Genomic DNA, 18,952 nt, shown 5'->3' with positions numbered 1-18,952 from the left:
CAGCCTATGTTGGGAATCCACAAAACGAAGGTCAGAAAGATGCAAACACGTTTTTCACTTCCACCGTCATGCAACATGCTGCAGCCATCAGGCTGCTTTACTAAAAAATAACAGGGGCATTTTACATATAGTGAAATGGCACTGCAAACATGCTGAACTTGCACAAGGCTGGAGACATGACAAGTGCATGTAGTTATGGTTGGATGGGCAATATGCAAGGAAGCGACGAAGCTGCCAGTGTACACAAGGCTCATGTTAAAAATATTATTAAGTGCTATCCAAGACACCAACAGCAATTCTTTTCCACCTTTCTCAGTACGCAGCATCTCACGCAAGTTGCAGTGACTATGACATTGATTACCTAGGAGCAATGCTTGCCTGCATACAAAATTTGTGGAGACAGTGCAGTGTGCAGGAGTAATAATACAGCTCTATATTTTCAGAATTCTTCGGGGAAAGTCAGTTTTGTCAAGTCATGTAATGTGAACCTGTACTGAGCATGTCCATTTATGAGCTGCACGCACCAGCCCCTACTGCCAAAATGAATTGCTGACATAATGACATGCAATGTATTAATTGCGTGCCGTAATACCTCAATAGTTTCAAAAGGTTGGCAAGATCATAATGAAGTACCATCTTGCCTTTGTACACCCGTGCAACATAAGTGCTAGTGTTTCTCTTAGTTTGCCTTCGTCATGTTCAAACAGAAACATAAAGGTAGAGGCAGGAATCAATATACCACATTTTATTGGGATTCAGTAGACTTAAATAATACCAAAACGGTGTTGTCTCTCAGAAGTACAAAACTCACACGCACACTTCCCATCACAAGATCACTGCAAGCCACTGGCACACACCACCAGTGATCACACACATTTGAAGCCCCCGCTTCACACTCTGTTCTCAAATGGGTGTGATCTCACACGTGCATAGCTCGCGGGACTGTTGGGACTATGGTGGGCTCAAATTGCAGATTTTCTCGCAATTTCCGCACTGGTTTTCAGTCATAACACCTCATTTCACCGTGAGACACTTCGAAACAAAGCCCCAACGGGGGCGCGTGGTAATGCGGCTCAAGAGGTTGTACTTGTAGGACACAATTTGTTATTCAAGATTTTAATTTGTGGTGCAACATGTGTGAAATATTTAATGAAATGTATATCTAAAATTACTGTAATGCTCCCTAATTTCATAACGCCTGGCTAACCCATAAACCCGTGCAAGGTTCTGTGCTCCGGTACACGAGGCGCCAACCGAGCTGTCTGTAAGAGATACGTCAGTAGAAGAAAAACACGCGAGCAGGGGGAAAATGACAGATTTGCCGTCAAGTCTACTTTTTTATAACTTTCGGGAGAGTGCCCTTTTTTGGTTGCCGTGATTTTTTGCAGACAGTGGCGTTCTTTTCCATAACATTGACCTGTGTCCTGGAAAAAGAAAAATGACACGTTCACGACGAGTGCCGCACAACTGGAAAGTGCGCACGCTTACGTTCGTGACACGCATTCAGCAGCGAAATCTTGCTAACAGCCAATCATTTTCCGCGCATTGTATCATATCTGCCGCATCATCGCTTTTGACAATATACCAGCGGCCAAGCTGTTTTGACCATAAGCAGAAAACAGCATGTGGTGTGATCGCGATCGCACGACGTTTCTATGACGTCATTAATGCCGAGGCAACTTCGAAATAGGCTCCAAACAAAGCTTTTCTCACTTTTGCAGGCATCTCACTCAGGAACCAGATCGTTTTGGGTTTTAATAAGGCCATGGTCGCGAACTGCATCAAAAGTTCCTCAAGATGGCTATTTCAGTTCAAAACGCCATACAAATGAGCAACAGCAATGTTATGGAACGGAACAGTTTGATTACATGCATCGTGGCATCATCTATTTGTCTGACAAGCACACCTTGATAAATTTTAACAGAAATGAATACATGTAATTACAAATGATGTGATGAACGCAGGAAAGGTAAGCAGTTACTTGCTCCACGGGAGAAACTAACTGGCTTTTCAAGGCCAGACTCTTTGACTTTTGACTCCAGACTTTTCTGCTCCCCCACACGAGGTCAGTATGTTTGTATGGTTTGCTAACAGACAGGATTATCCAACCCAGTCACAACATATAAATATCAACCATGCAAATAAACGTACCAGGTCAAAATGCATTTCGCTACCAAACACTTCTGTATCAGCCGCGCCAGGTCTTTCCCAAAGCTATGTACAGCAGGATATTGTAACTTGCCAAAGTAGTGAAACTGTAGTGGCTTAGATTGACCATTATTGAGCCCCGCCATGACCCGAAAACGGATAACTAGGGATTCAAAGGGGCAAAAGTGGCGGCAAAAACAAGTTCCGTGCTTCAAATTGCCTCATTCATTCTCTACGATTTTTTAACTCTTGGGTGCATATCAGTTATGTTTGGGTGACTGGCGAATTAATCTATTTTGTGTGTGTAATATATGCAATGTTTGCATTTGAAACACTTTGTAGAGAAATTGGTCAACATTTTACGCCATAAATGGTGTCTTTAAATATGATCGGAAAGGGAGGAAAAATAAAGTTGCATCTCACTGGTATGAGACTAGGAAAAACAAGAGTAGCTAAATAAATATAGAGACTCAGCGTGGTTTGGTCAAATTTTTTAATGAACCAACTTACTAAAATGAGTGATCAAATTGTTATATTCAGCTTTTAGATTTCATTTAGAAGGCATTTCTCGAATTTCCGACTCCTATATTTCGGGAGTGGTGCAATTTAGTGGTCAGGTTTCTTCGGGTTAAAGAAATGCGTGGAGAAAAAAATTATGCCAGGCTTCGCTGGTGTTTGTATCAGGCTTTGCTTTCCTTTGGTGTTTGCGTGGTGTGACCCAAAACGATTGGGTATGCGTGAAAACCTTGTATTTTGCATACAGCTGAAGATTGTGATGCATTTTGTGATTAAACCAACTCGATACATGCCAGCGGCTAGAGTCGCTGAGGCTCTCGGGCTTGAAGGTGGCTGGTGCCCTTACTCTGCGCATACATAGGCATGATTCAGGTGTAGGTGAAGCAGGATATAGACATGGGTGTCCAGTTTTTGTGTAGCCTTGTTTATGCTTGATGGTTTCATGTGAACTCCGTTTTGGATGACACTAAAACCTCTTAAAGGAAAATATGGGCATGACATGTGTGGTTATACAATATCAGGTAGGAGCGAAAAATTTGTGTCTAATATGGGGAAAAGGGGTGAAAAATTCCCCCTCATAACGTGCTGCTTTACACCCGAGTTGGCAATTCTGGAACACTTCTGAGAATGGTGCTAGCTCAGCCGCAGCCAAATCGTGGTGTAAAGGTGACTAATGTCCACGTGACCCAATGTAAGCGACATGGCGATGTTCACGTGACCTACTGTAAGTTGATGCATGACTTGTCGGAGGCCTCATCAATAGCGGCATCAGTGACGGGAAACCTCACATTGCCCAATTTACCCTTCTGCTGCTGCGAACCAGCCTTCCGTCGTTGCTTCTGCCAGCTGTCTTGCCTAGAGCACGTCCGTAAAACTTGAGAACTGATGCGCAGAGCTTACTGCATGACTCACGCATGGTGCGCAAAAACTTTGGAAATGCCGCACGGAGCTTACTGCACGCATTGTGTGAAAGTCTCTGTCGCTGGGCGCCCTGTTCATCTGGACCTACAAAGCGAGCTCCCTACGCTTGGATTGTGGAAGTGTGCACCCAATGTGTGCAATCCACCCAAGTCCCCCTCATTAGTACCATTTGGTCGAGATTCAGTCACAGGAGAGCCGAGACGATCAATATATTTGGGATGATCACACAACCACAGTCAACCACTGGAAGTCCATGGTGACTGCAAAGACAAATACCTTAATTTCGGTGACTTTTGATCGGTTGGAAATGCAATCTGCATATCACTGCAATTTCTATTAACAATGGCTGCCTTTGTTGAAATAGCTGAATGATATGTAATGGAAACGAAATGAGCCATTGGACAGTAACTACCAACTAGGAAACTTTGGTAGTTACCGTCCAACAACTTTCACGATCGGATTAATCCAAAACAACCTTGATATGAGTTTTAATAATATATGTTATTTAACGTTGCATACACACACACACACACACACACACACATATATATATATATATATATATATATATATATATATATATATATAGTGTATATATTTACATATATATATATATAATGTATATATTTACATATATATATATATATATATATATATATATATATATGCGAAGAATAATCATACCTATGCATCAAATCTGACGATGATCACTTGATGTTGACTCTTCTATGGTGTTCACGTGTCGTTGGTCCAGCTACAGGCTAAGGCGATCAAGATGGGCCAGATGGACCAGCCAAGATGAGTCATACGAGCATACTCAACCTTTTTGCACGGATGGTGCTTTGTTTGAAAAATGCTCACTCATCTGTAGGTTTCTGAGACAGATGTCGAGATGCATCAGAACTGTGCCATTATGTTTGCAGGAAATAGCATATGATCGTTTCAGAAAACCGTCTCATGCTTTTTACTGCATTTTTGGCGTAGCAGACCTCATTTTGCTAGGCATCTCGTCCCTGCCATCGTTTTTTAATGCAATCGGCTGAGCGAAGCACCGCCGAATAACATACGTGCACCCCTCCAGCCCAGAGCGGCTTCCGTTCGGGCCCTGCCGACTCATGGCTGACACCGCTCTCTCGCCGAGGCGGGCGGAAGGCCTCCTGGCAGTGGGCAGAAGAGAGGCCGCGGTTCTGGCAGCCGCTCCCTAATCAATACACCGGCGGCGTCCACCGTTCGCAGGCATCGCCTGGCGCCCGAACAGTTCGCCGTTCGCCGCAGCCCATGGGACACGGGGGAGCCGTCTCCATGAATTATATCGGCCCACTCTCCACGGACGCGGCGATGACGGACTGCCGCGGCTGGAGTTCAGCAACTGCAGGAGATCGGTTAAAACCGGACAAAATCGGCCAGTAGGTGACGGTGCCGCGGCCGACCGGTGCATGACCACGCTCGTCTCTCTGTGCCTTTCTCTCTGTCTCTGTCTGTCTGTCCATCCGTCTGTCTGTCTGTCCGTCCATCTGTCTGTCTGTCTGTCCATCCGCCTGTCTGTCCGTCCGTCCGTCCGTCCGTCCGTCCGTCCGTCCGTCTGTCTGTCTGTCTGTCTGTCTGTCTGTCTGTCTGTCTGTCTGTCTGTCTGTCTGTCTGTCTGTCTGTCTGTCTGTCTGTCCGTCTGTCTGTCTGTCTGTCTCTCCGCCTGTCTGGCCGTCTATCTGTTTGTCTGTCTGTCTGTCCATCTGTCCGTCCCTCTCCCTCTCTCTCTCTCTCTCTCTCTCTCTCTCTCTCTCTCTCTCTCTCTCTCTCTCTCTCTCCTCTCTCTCTCTCTCTCTCTCTTTCTCTCCCTCTCTCTCCCTCTCACTCTCTCTCTCCTCTCCTCTCTCTCTCTCTCTCTCTCTCTCTCCGCCCCGCTATTTCTCCAGTTCTCCCTCTACACTCTCGCTCCTTCTCCAGCCAGCCTCAGCCTCCAGCCTCACGCCCGGCTGGGACTAACGGCTCTGCGGCGCATCGGTAAGACATTCATTACCGACGCTGGTGGTCCGGACCGGACACCGAGCCTCCTTCCGACACCGGGGATTTATGAGCGGGCGGCCTGTCGCGGGATCCCTGTCGGCGGACTCGCCGATGAAGGCGGAGGACTCGCTAAGGAGGCCGGAGGACTCGGATGACTCACTGAGGAGGTAAGAAGACTCGGAGGACTCACTGAGGAGGTCGGAGGACTCTGAGGACTCGCTGGGAGGTCGCTGAACTCGGAGGACTCGCTGAGGAGGCCGCTGAGGGGGATTCGTAGGACTCACTGAGGAGGCCGGAGGGCTCAATGAGAAGGTGCACGTTTGCTGAGAAGTCTAGGCATCGTCTTCGTAGTTGATGATTGACCTAAGTAGTTGACCCTTCTGCTATATTCATGAGAGTTGGCCAAAGACGAAAATCGGCGATTAAGTTGGTCTGTTACAACAGCAAGAACGGGCTGAGTGGGCACTGCGTGTTTTTTTCCACCGCAGCCGAACCAGCTCTGTAGACGCCTGGAAACTAATCGTCTTTTTCTGCAGACGCCATTATTTTGGGTGCTAGGACCCACCTGCTAAGTTAGCTTGACGCCCATTATTAAGTCTGGTCAAAACACCTGACGCAAGGCCTTTCGCCTCTCGCAGAACCCATGTTTTTCTGCTTAACCATCATTTTTCTCGGCAAAAAGAGACGTGGGAGTGCTCAAACGCAATAGTCGACGGTCAGCAGCAAAACGACATATGCTACCATTCCAGTTTCGCAACGACAAAAACTCAGACCGGGAGTGGGGCGAGCTCCGTGAGTTATTCGTGGAAGCTATCGTCCGCTAGACGCCGCTTACACTTTTTCTCTCACGAAACGGTCACAGGAGTTGTTTGGAAGTCACGTGGTGAAAAGCGTCCTTGCCACGCGCAGACTCTTCCGTGGACACTAGTCCTGAGATGTAAGGCCACGACACGGCCGCCGGTGGTAGTGTCCGCCTCCTTGCCAGAGAGATACGACTCCTTAAGCAGATTGTACCACATTTGTACCACATACCACTGCCGTCAATTGGCTATCAACCAATGATGTGCAAAGTAAGATGACCTAGTCAATCAATGACATATTAAAAAACGTATTTACTAAACAGACAAGTTTTGTGTAATCTAGACTTATCAGAAGTTTTGTGTGATCTATAGCAAAATTTTCCAGTTACATGAATGCCAACATTAGTAAGTATGCTTATTTCATCACGTATGATACTTGATTCATTGTCTTCAAATGTGGAATACAGTGGAAATCGGGCCCGCTTGGTAAGAGTTTTACACATTGCGCCGACCACTGCAGTTTCTTCCTGTGCGAGGAAATTTGTGTTCTGAATAATTCACCCGGTTGTTGTGATAGGCGGCTGTTCGCCATCAATGTTTTGTAATACTTCAATGCGCTTTTTTATTCCAAGTGACAAGTTGTGGTCTTAACAACAGAGAGCACACACCAAGTGATAACCTCTCGGAAGAATCAAAAGTGCAACACAGAACACAACATTGACATAAATTTCTGCATTCACTTCACTATCCACAAAGGATGCCACAGTACTGTGCCACGTCAGATGATTTGCTACGTTCGTCATCAGTAGGGTTCACTCCTTCATCGGTTCCAATATCTTGGCGAGTCAATGTCACACGTGCGTTGAATAGACTGCCACGGAACTGGGCTAGCGGCTTTGGCGTTGCTGAAATTAGGATCAACAGATTTTATAACCTTGGATTTAGCCAGCCCCGTGCGTTTGACCGGTGCATAAAATTTCTATGTATTTAGTGTCAGTAATTTAAATCCGTGCGTGGGTGTCAGTCAACGCCATTCGTCTTTAATAAGATTGGCGAGTACCTGCTGCCCTGAGGGAATGTGTCTCCTCAGGGCCTTTCAATATGAAGGCAGCACAATGCCTTCCCCAAGAGCAGGCCCGAGAGGCATGAACCGCGGTGAGACACAGCACCGAAATCGGAATACGGACGGTGCCAGATAGGTCGGATGCCAACGTGGGGACATCCCTTGTGAGTTGTGATGGAACTGCTTATATCTAAAAATACGGCTATAACAGCCTCCGGTATGCGCTAATTTATTGTACCTACGAGCTTAGCCATCATTTTGCGGAGCGTCTTTGACGAAAACTGCTGAAAAGCTATGCCTGTGCATGAGGCGTTCGGTGCGTTCTGGCTGTATGTCCTGTGCTGAACGCTGTCTGCATTGCGGTCAAATTACGGTCGGTCATGGGAGCCATTATCATGTCCAACATATCAGTCTAGTGTCCCCTGGCTCAAAACCAAGGTTTATAAGGCATATGTTTAGGACTTGGATCACCGGTGCTGAAATCTGCGCATCGCTACATGTTAACTTGAGGAGGCAATACGAAGGTCTGGGTGTAGCGGGTTAGCCTACCAGTCCAGACACGGAGCGGAATGCCATCTATCGACTGAGGAGGCAGTCCTGATCACGTTGAGAAATATTTTATTCTGTTTTAACGCGTCCGCTTGTCCCATGACATCCTCTGCACACTGTTAACCATATTACGCCACCATCTGGCAAGAGCGAAAACTCCAACCCAAACGCGTAACCATGGGATCTAGCACTCCCCGTGTTCACGCAGCGCGGTCCAATCCGTGCTGGGACCCCGTCGGGTCCCGGCGATTGAGCTCCACGCCGGGACCCGTCGGGTCCCGGCGATTGAGCGTCACGCCGGGACGCCGTCGCCCCATGGCCGACTGCAGCCTTGAGCCGGCGTCCGCCGCCCCGCCCCGGCAGGTAAGGCGGGCCCTCGACCGCCAGCCGGGCCTGATAAGTCTGCGGCGCGAGTCGCGGATCCAATTAGAGCCCGTCACTGCACAGGTACCGCTCCCTGCGGCCGGGGATCAGCGCTAATTTGAGCTCGCGCCTGGGCGTGACGCAGATGAGGCCGTCTCAGCGGCCAGTCATTGGCGCTTGCCGCCAGTGTGTCGTCACTGGCACTGGCCGCCAGTGCCGTGTCACTGCTGCTGGCCGCCAGTGTGTCGTGTCACTACTGCTGGCCGCCAGTGCCGTGTCGCTGCTGCTGGCCGCCAGTGCCGTGTCACTGCTGCTGGCCGCCAGTGCCGTGTCACTGCTGCTGGCCGCCAGTGCCGTGTCACTGCTGCTGGCCGCCAGTGCCGTGTCACTGCTGCTGGCCGCCAGTACCGTGCCACTGCTGCTGGCCGCCAGTGCCGTGTCACTGCTGCTGGCCGCCATTGCCGTGCCACTGCTGCTGGCCGCCAGTGTATCTTCATCGGCGCTGGCCCCCAGTGTCTCAGCAGTACGGATAACGGCCTGTGACGAAGGCAGCTGTGGGGTAAACTGAATGTCACGTAGACACGGGGTTAGAAAACAGAGCGCTGCCGGGTGAATGCGTGGACACAGGTGCTACGGAGGAGGCGGTGTCGGGAAGGGGGCGGGGGGGGGGGGGTACCGGCGTTTTACGATAGGGTTCTGAGCTCCCCAGCGGGGGAGCCGGGCTTGGATCACGGTTGTGCCATGGTCCCTGGGCGCTAGTAAGATCACTGCTGTCGCTGGCGCTTCAGAAACGTGCGCGAAGATCTGAGCGTTGCGCCCACCTTAAAGCAAGGAGCCAACGGTGTGGTAGTGAACGCCGCGAGGTTTGTGGTATGACAAAGTCACTGACACGGGAGCAGATATAGCAGAGTTGATATTCTCAAGTGCCCTGCGCTGTACGCGATTTGTCCTGCTGTAGATAGCCCCGTAATGCTGCTGAAAAGGAGCTGAATAGCAGCCAAGTGATCTGTTGATATATGTGTATCTAGAGATGCTTACGTGTCTCTCTAAACAGTTATGGCTCCAAAACACATCCGGCAGCACCGCCGCCTGGAAGCGTTTCTGCTAGTCCCTTCTCACGCCAGTGACGTGCACTAAAAGCTAACTATTCTGATCAGCACGCCAGCACTCTCGCCAATGTTCTTGCCAACACTCTCACCGCATTCCTCTCCGCAAGCATTCTAAAAAAGATATACGTCAATAGCATTACCACTTAATGCCACCTGGTGCTGAACGCGTTCACACGACTCATACGTTATCTGCGGGGGATTGATGCCTATGCCAATACTTGTTGAGCTGCCCGGCTCCCGGGTAATCCCCAGTGTCTACTTGTCGCCAGGAGACGCTCAGTGACCCAGCCAGCCTGGGACGACTGTTCGCCATCCCCCCCCCCCCCCTCCGCTCCCTGTCGTCGTGTCCGACACGCTCCGAGGTAATATTTTCACGCACATTTATCGTGTGACGAATTTGGAATCAAAAAGCATGCTTTGCAAAACCGGTAAGAATGTCGCCATCAGGGCTTAAGCATTCTGGGGATTACTTCACACGGCAGCCATTCCTTCCGCGTAAGCAGGTTGTCTGCGACAGGAAACGTTGAACGGAACTTCATAAAGAGGGATGTTGCGTCTCGAACGGCAGGAAATCGTGACCAAATATAGCCTCCTAACCTTTAAAAATATGTGCAAAATCAGTGACATCTAACGACACCTTTTTCTTCGCTTACCACGTCATCACGCTACAATGTTAACTTCAGCCGGCCTAAGATTTCTCAGCAGCCATAATGGCGCGATGCATAAGTACCACTATTCCATAGAATCCAAGCTAACGCCAAACCTGGCAAAAATGGTCCAGCGTGAAGAGTTTGCGGACGGAACTAATAACCCTATGTGGGTCGGAAGGAGTCCCAGCTGTCACTTGCGTAGCAAAAACAATGACTTGGCGGCGTTTTCTGCTGTTCATTTTAAGGGAATGCTCTTATAACTATTGGTATGCTCTTTACGTGGAAAAAACTGCTCTAGACAACACAGTTCTCGGTGCAGCAACTTTGCTCCTCAATGCGGCATGGCTTGATAATCTTATCGAAGCTTGCACAGCATTGACTGCGAGCCAGCTGACGGCCACTTTATCTGGAAATTGTCCTCACGAACGCCAGGTATGAACGCCTCAACAGTTACATCTTGTTTGGCCTTGGTTACCGCGTGGCTTATGGAATGGCAGGATTTGAATGACGTTAATATGGCGGCATGTACGCCGAGGTGACTTTGAGATACTGCCTTGGTATACCTTTCCCGTTGTGGCGGGCGTGTAGCACAACGGGTATACCTTTCCCGTTGCGGCGGGCGTGTAGCTCAGGAACAGGTGGGGCTGAGGTCTTAAGAAGGGCATGACTGTGAACAGTACCAAAATGTATTGAAGATGGCCAGTTCAGTTCAAAACCTCATATAAGTGTGGGACCCTCCCCTCAAAGAGCATTATAATGACAAACAGTCGCATTTTAATTCAAAAGCCATGCAATATGGCAGCATCTTTTTGAACTGGAAATCAGACCTTTGGGTTCATCACAGCATATTTAGCTTATTCCTTCTCAGACCTGCAAAACCAATATGCAAATGCAATTTGGCTTCAGCTCCAGCTCAGGGATAGGCTGGCTAAAGCTGGAATCTTCTTTAACGAGGAAGCCACCAATGCAAATACAAATGATTTGCGTACATATCGACAGCCACAAAATTGAGCTGGTTCCAGATTTGTTTTCTAGTGCAGCTTGGACGGATGGCAAGTTTGCTACATTCCCTGCCGAGAAGAATGCATTACTACGCACCAAATTTCTGTCCTAGACCATGCTTGGTATTTCATCACTAATAAGCCCATGCCATGACACCCACAATTAGTAAGTGGCTTTGTGCTTCATAAGAGTAAAAAATGCATTGATTTTCCTACCTTTCTGTGTTAATGTCATTATTTTATGACGAGCATTTTTGTTCATGCATGCAGTGCCAAACGATGCGTACGGATAACCTGGCAAATTATGTCCGCGGTGAGCCAGTGCGATATCTTGACGCATGCAGGGTTTGAGGGCCGCGCCGGGTTCCGCGCCACGCGGCCGGAGCACGGCCCCATGAAGCAAAGGACCGGGCGCCAGCACACGTGTCACCAGCGTGGTGGCGCGCTGGGCCGGCCCAGTGGAGTCAGGGCGTGGACCGAGGGCCGAGGTGGGACAAGGTAGCCGATGAAGTCATGCTGCGTTTACTTTGCTATTCATGGTGCTAAAATATCCCGCCGATGTCAAACTGGTGCGCTTGGCTGCTTCATGAGCGAACGTGTGGCAGGACGGGAAAACAGCACAATGCAGCACAGAGGTGAGTAGGGAGATGAGTCCACGGTATGCCACGGACATCCTCGGGGTCTGAAAACACCGCCACCTAGTTTCGGTCAAAGGGAAAGTCCAACAGCGCCTCATCAAAGCCTCAAACGTCACGTAATATTATTCAGCTGTTCAGTGGCGTCGTTTCTGCACAGAAGTGCCACGGTGTTTCAGACCATCTAAACTTCAAACGACCGTACAGACGAAAGAGACAACAACTGCCAGGCTCCCCCATTGTCACAACACAGCTGCGCCGCTGGCGCTAAGATCTGAAACACGCGCTGCGAATTAGGTCGAGACTGACGCTGTGCTTCGCTGAGCCAGCTATCCCCGAAGATGATAACAAACTCATTTGCATACATCATCTGCACTAACATGAAGAAGCGCAAATGTTTCGCCCTTCTCGGAGCTCTAGGGATGATGGATATTTTATTGCAGCTAATGGTGTGTTCGGTGACGAAAGCTGAACTATGAATCCCAATAATGATAAATGAAATCCGTTGGCAGACGCCATAACAGGCAAACTGTGGAGGCCGTCTCCAGCGGATGAAACTAATGCCGCTCGTATTTTGGGGAGGCGAATGAAAGCCTACTCAGCAGCAGGCGAGGCCACAAAATGAACTTAGCGGCCTATATGTACGAGAAAATAGGAGAGGAGAAAGAGGAAGAGTGAGACAGAGAGAGAGAGAGAGAGAGAGAGAGAGAGAGAGAGAGAGAGAGAGAGAGAGAGAGAGAGAGAGAGAGAGAGAGAGAGAGAGAGAGAGAGAGAGAGAGAGAGAGAGAGAGAGAGAGAGAGAGAGAGAGAGAGAGAGAGAGAGAGAGAGAGAGAGAGAGAGAGAGAGAGAGAGAGAGAGAGAGAGAGAGAGAGAGAGAGAGAGAGAGAGAGAGAGAGAGAGAGAGAGAGAGAGAGAGAGAGAGAGAGAGAGAGAGAGAGAGAGAGAGAGAGAGAGAGAGAGAGAGAAAGAGGGAGGGGGAGGGGGGGGGGGGGTCGAAGAGAAAGGAGACGGAGAGAAAAGGGATGGGAAATGGAAAAAATAACGATAAAGGTATGTGCTAAAAGAAAAAGAGAGCATGGGTCAAGCTTGGGAATTTTCTGCAGGCCTCGCCCCCTCCCCCCCCCCCCCGTTTCCCCCTGTTTGTCCGAACCTCGTCCTAGTGTGGACTCGAAGCGCCAAGATGTTATCAAGAGCGCTGAAAACAGCAAAAAGCTCGCGTCTTTTTGGAACGAGCGTTTGCCCTCCGGTTTCAAAGAATTACATAGCTCCGTCTCTAAGAGGGGAGATAGAGAAAAGGATAAATACCAGCGATAAGACTGCAGTGAGAAAATGTAACGCCCTTCTTCCAAAGCAGATACCATCTCTTAGCGTGGCAGGAGTGATAACCGGCAGCTGCGTGCCCTGGCTCCAACATCGCAGACCGTAATACATTGCACGCAAATACCGGCACATAACACAAGAGTGAGGTTACCTGTAGCTTGCCTAGAAGGAAAAGGATCTTTACATTGTTTTGGGAGTTCCCGTGGCAGTTGCTTAGTCGTAGTTCTTTTAGGCCCGTTCATCATAGCTGTCTTGTCTTGTTTGACGAAATGGCTATGTCTGTGTTACCTGCTGCGACAACGGAAAGCATATTAACATGAATGCCAGACAATCCACCTTCTGGAAGCTCCTAAATACATATGAATATATCCGTCACCTATCGGTTACGCTCCCAGACGGCTGTTCACTTGAGTGAGGTTGCACAAGGCCTTCCATTCCGGCTTGACTCCTTGCAAGACTCAACCACATCGTTTTCTAGATCTATCGAGGCCTTTCCAAGACTCCACTGAGGTACACTGCTGACGACAGAAGTCGGAGAACCCGCTTACCGCCGCGGGACCCTCCAGAATCTCGACAGAGTTCCGAGAGAATTCGATGCCTTTTGAGCTCTTGCGCTGATAATTGGCGACCTGAGGCACATCGGGATATACTGGCTGAAAAAGGATATAGCGCAACCGAAGGCGTTGATGCATGCCAAGGTAAAAATTGGGTGCGGTCTATTTCAATATATTTATTCCATGCTGTTTTCGCGTGTGGCATGGAACATTTAAAATTCAGCGCAAGTTTCCTTAAAATATCAAAGGCTGTTTGAAGCTCCTTTTCCAGGCCGCCTGCCGGTGTCCTGAGACATTGGAAGCTCCTGGAATTGAGCCACCTTAGAAACCAAAAATCTACGCCCTTAAAATCGCACCATGCACGCTCAAGGACTGCACATAGATCATTGTCCCTCCAGCTTTCGCTTCTTCATGCACTCCGAAGCGGGATGAGCCGGTAAAGTGAGCTGTTTCTGGCACGCACACTCGTAATCGGAGCTGTCAAACTGCGTGCGTTGGCAATTGCGTGCGCAGGAAAGTTCATTTAACATATCCTCAGTTTGGATTATGTCTCATTATGACAGCTTAAGAATAAGATGAAATGCAAAATGAGACCAACTATCTTGCTTTGTTGGCGACCACCTGTGGAGCGTTCTACATGGATTAGTTGTGTCTTCCCACGTCATCTCACCCAATTTAGGTGCTAATCATACGTACACCAGCTGCAGAAGCGCGGCGAGCCCCCACAGCTGCTCGCGGGGATGATGGCTGAGTGTCTCCTCTGGTGCCTCCTCAAGGCCACTCAGCACCACTATCACGACAGCCTAGCACGGGCACGGGGTCAAAGCTGTCGCCGGCAGACCGGCACGAGAGCGGCGCCCCCCCCTTGGCCGACGCCGCGCACCTACCTTCTCCAGCGCCAGAGACTTCGGCTTCGAGACGCCATCACGTCGCTTCTCCATAGCGCCTCACACCATGGCACGACTTCAGGCGCCCGCGGGGACGCGCTACGTCAAATCGCATTGTGAGCACTCGCCGCCGGACATGGTGCGTGCGCTCTCCTCGCCGGCTCACCCGGCTCTCGTCCGGCAGGCGGTGGCGCCCCGGCCGACGGTGGCGCCGTCCGCGGCTGGCCGCGCAACCTGCTGCGATCGATGGCGCTGTCGGCGCCGGGCCGCGCAGGGGCGGTCGTAGAGCCTGCGGGCTGGTCGGCAGCGGGTCCCGGGAGTCAGAAGGGAGCGGGGGGGGGGGGGAGGGGGGAGAAACTGCCGGGACGGCGAGCTGCGTGCATTGCGATGCGGACGTGCGGTTTCCGCTCGGGAGGCCGCCCGAAGGCGCGCCTCGCGCCGCCCCCAGCGTCTGCCTGGAGCCGCGCCTGGCGTCCAGCCCAGTCGAGCGCGTTGCCGGGCCAATATCGAAAGCGGCGGCGACCAGCACGCGGCCGCCGACGACCAGCAGTCGGCGGGAGCCCAGGCGCCAGATGAGGGGGGGGGGGGGTTGGAGCCGCCGGGGGCGCTGGGTCACGCCTTGCGCGTACCCGAGGCGTAGAGCTGGGGCGGTCGATTGTGCCTGGAGCGTCGCTGTGATACATGCCGCTGCGATACACACCGCTCGCCGGTGGCAGCGAGCGTCGCCCGTGCCAACGGGTTCAGACAAGCCGCTTCGAGTGCGACCATTGCTGGCTGGGGGTGAATGGCGGCAAAGGCGGCGCAGGCAGGTGCCGCACGGCGTGTTTCAGGGGAAGAGCTGCTTCGGAGGCGAATGGCCGCCGGGGCGCCAGCTGGCATGCCACGCGCCTGGCAGGAGCACGCACTCAAACATACTCCTGCTAACGCTGTCGGCGCGCACAAAACAGTTGACTGGCTCCCCTTACCAAACGAAGTTTTTTGCAGTCCATTGTCCAAAAAGACGTTTGGCTGCCGCCCATGGCGTCATTGCGCTGGAATATAGTCTCCCCTGAGCGTGGTCCAGGACATTTAACTTCTGTTTCCGAGCGTCAGACGCCTACTACTCGCTCTATCGTTGATTTGGCGACTCCCTCCCCCCCCCCCCCCCGACCATTTCGTTGTGCGTGCGTTCTCACGGTCCGTTGACATGCCCCGTTCAGCTTTGTGAAGAGCTTGGTTCGAAAGTGCGAGCGCTCAAACCTATTCAATCCCATGATGAAGCTGCGCGTCTGGGAAGCCATAAGCACGAGGCTCGAGTCCCGGCAGGGCCCGCCCGCCCTGCCACGCTGAGAAACAGGTAACGCCGTGTAGTTTGAGTCTGTTTGCTGAGTCCAGTCTGAGTCTGAGTCTGAGCACAGAGTCCAGTCTGAGCTGAAAGGTGCGTCGTAAAGCTTGACATTGACACACAGGCACGCACGCACGCACGCACGCACGCACGCACGCATGCACGCACGCACGCATGCACGCACGCACGCACACACAACACACACACACTCACTCAATGGCAGGGATGTTTCGTGTGGACAGCCATTTGAGACCATGGATGTCAACATTGACATGCGTTTGGTGATGTCGACTGCTTCAGTTGGCAAAATGCCAGCGTATTTACAAAGGCTCTTATGTGCTGGCTATCAGTGAATGGATCGCTGCGAAGAATTTCACTGAGCGCATGTAGTGAAATGAATGAATCAAACCACCACGTATTTCAACACACTACTTTCGGGATGATCAACGAAACTGAAGACAGGTACGCAGTGCATAAAAGGCAGTCTCCAATGCGCTGTTGGCACAGCCCGCAATACACTGTCGGAACTTGGCATGACGGTAAGTGGACGCATACAGACTCCAACTGTATGCTACCCAACATACAGACTCCAACTGTATGCTACCCAACTTACAGACTCCAACTGTATGCTACCCAACATACAGACTCCAACTGTATGCTACCCAACATACAGACTTCAACTGTATGCTAACCAACATACAGACTCCAACTGTATGCTACCCAACATACAGATTCCAACTGTATGCTACCCAACATACAGATTCCAACTGTATGCTACCCAATATACAGACTCCAACTGCACGCTCCCAACACTGTCAATAGTTCTGAATGGCATCGTGATCGCCCGCCGGCTGTGATCGGAAACATTTGGTGGTTGGCCTGGGACTTCCTTCCCTGTTTGGAACATTTCATTTTTGTTTAGGGAACGCTGCAGTTTCCCCGCTGCTCTGGATACTAGTCATTACGAAAGCAGGAGAAGAGGGCGAAAATGCAATTCATTGCATCGTTATATGCAGATGGGCTGCTTTTTCGGGAGGCCTTCGGGTGCTGCACCAGGCAGCAGCTGTGTTAACGCACTGGCACCAAGCTGAGGGGCGCTGTGTTGGGTTTCGCTGGCAGCGTGGCAGGTGCCCGCGAGAGGGGACGCTCCTCGGAGGCGCGACATTTGCCCTTTGAACGCAAGGTCACGTTGAGAGCCTCGCTGTCAGCGGTGTTTTGATCTCCCCACACGTCATCAGCGTGATGGCCAGCTGCGCACACAGCCTTATGAGCTGCATGCATCGCAAAACGGAGATTGCCGGCATGCTCACTCCCTACCTCGGATACATCTCGTGCGCGCTACAGTTCGGCGAACGGCAGACGTCTAAGTGAAACAGCTCGAGCTCTTCCCACCCGCCCGATGTTGTCAGTCCTTGACAGAGGCTAATGAGCGTTGAACAGAAATCCCTTACCTGAAGTCCCAATGCTTTTCTAATGAGTGGCAAAGTGTGATTCTCTTGTGCGCATATGCTCCACGTTCCTGCTTCAATGGGTCAGGCGTCGGATCAGCCTTGTCCATGTTAACCATGTTTGTCGGGTCATCCGATCCCATCCCCACGAATGTCACCACACCGTCCGTACACAAATGTGTTAGCTCTGCACGTATAATGTCTTACGCGTCGATCGAAATAATTGAATACGTGCAACAAAATCGCCATTATGTTATAAACGCACACAGGTTCGAGCGGATCCGGCATTTCCAGGTGGTTCCGAGTCAGAGCTCCTCGAATCGCCTTGCAGACTCCTCGTGCAGCGAACGTTCTGGTATTTTCTTAGCGTGCTGCCTGCGGGTCTGCTAGATTAAAATTTTTAATTGAGGTTATACTTTTGAGACTAACTGCAAATTATGAGGTCGTCGGCTGTAGCGGACTGGAGATGCCACTTTTAAGCTCGCGGGCGCGGGTAACAAGAAATTAAAATTTGCACCCAGCGGTACCACCTTTCAAAGTCGGTTAGACGCCTTAGCGGCTAAGGTTGGCCTAACCAAGCACAAAACTTGATTTCTACCCGAATTTCAACCACTTTAATTTCCGTCCCCGTTGTCAAAGTCAGACAAAACTTCAGGTATATCCAATCGATCCCAAAATTGCTTTGCCGCAAAATATAGTATCCCATTTTAAAGCTATACCATGCTGAATTTTTGTGAAAAACTTACAATGGAGTTTAATTGAGACAGCATCTAAGAATTCGAATATTTATCATGAAAACAAAACAGGTATCGTGCGTCCTTCATCGAAGGTGGCCCGAGGCGCAGAAAAATATTTTATGTGGAATGGTGCGGCCTGACACGTATGGACGAAAGCCTATGGAAAATTTTACAGGCAGACTTCCAAAAACTGAACTTACACGGCCATCTGAACAGATAACGGGACAGAGTATGCAAAAATCTGGCGACAAAATAAATCTACAGAGTGATTGTTTTGAAATATACTCTGAACAATACTTTGACGCCTTTTTAGAGATTTAATTCGAACCTTCTGAATGGGTGAATTTCCGGGATCAGAGCTCACGCTAAGCAGTGCTTGTTGCATGAGCCCTGAACCCTACCACTCGATCACGCTATTGCATGTCAGCGGCAGAATTTCGTGGCGAAAGCTCAACCGTGCCACAAAGCTCGGCACGGTCTGTCCTGCCCTCTGACGCTATCTGACCTTTTTCGCGGCCGTTGCCACCGGCCGCAGGCCATGCCTGTCAAGAGCAAATAGCGAGCAACCTGAACTTACCCCGCCACGGGCGGGCGGATCGGAAGGCAGGTGCTCTAACCAACTGAGCCATCGGAACGAACTAACACGTGTAGGAAGTTTACATAAGCAAAACAGACCTTGCATACTGAGAATTTAGGATGATGGGTTGGGAATTCCCAGTTTGAAATGAATCGACCGGTGGTATATTAGAGTTGGGGTTGGGCTATGTGATAAAAAATAGATATTGCTGAGAAATTTAGACTTTTGGAGTCCTGCGCTCAGAGTTGGAGGTCTTCGTGACAGTCGATGAAGGCCACCACGATATTGTTTTCAATTTGGAATACACCGCATAAAGTTGTGCTGATTTCATTCCTCGACATCCTC

At 50.3% G+C, this 18,952-nt stretch overlaps 1 protein-coding gene across 1 annotated transcript in view; it reads right to left on the bottom strand.

The window, feature by feature from the left end:
- Window positions 1–14,683, bottom strand: part of LOC119090964 (regulator of G-protein signaling 7) — a gene marked incomplete at its 3' end in the record, with an annotated part of 85,792 nt that extends 71,109 nt beyond the window's left edge. Inside the window, 1 exon segment of the mRNA XM_037213688.1 lies at window positions 14,522–14,683. Within this exon segment, the coding sequence (XP_037069583.1) occupies window positions 14,522–14,575 (54 nt within the window).
- Window positions 14,684–18,952: the final 4,269 nt, after the last annotated feature.

Source organism: Pollicipes pollicipes, unplaced genomic scaffold (genome assembly GCF_011947565.3).
Source record: "Pollicipes pollicipes isolate AB1234 unplaced genomic scaffold, Ppol_2.1 Scaffold_3216;HRSCAF=3773_pilon_pilon_pilon, whole genome shotgun sequence".
In the NCBI taxonomy this organism is placed as follows: Eukaryota; Metazoa; Arthropoda; class Thecostraca; order Pollicipedomorpha; family Pollicipedidae; genus Pollicipes; species Pollicipes pollicipes.
The sequence above is the reverse complement of the archived record's forward strand: the minus strand, read 5'-3'. Positions and strand labels throughout refer to the sequence as shown.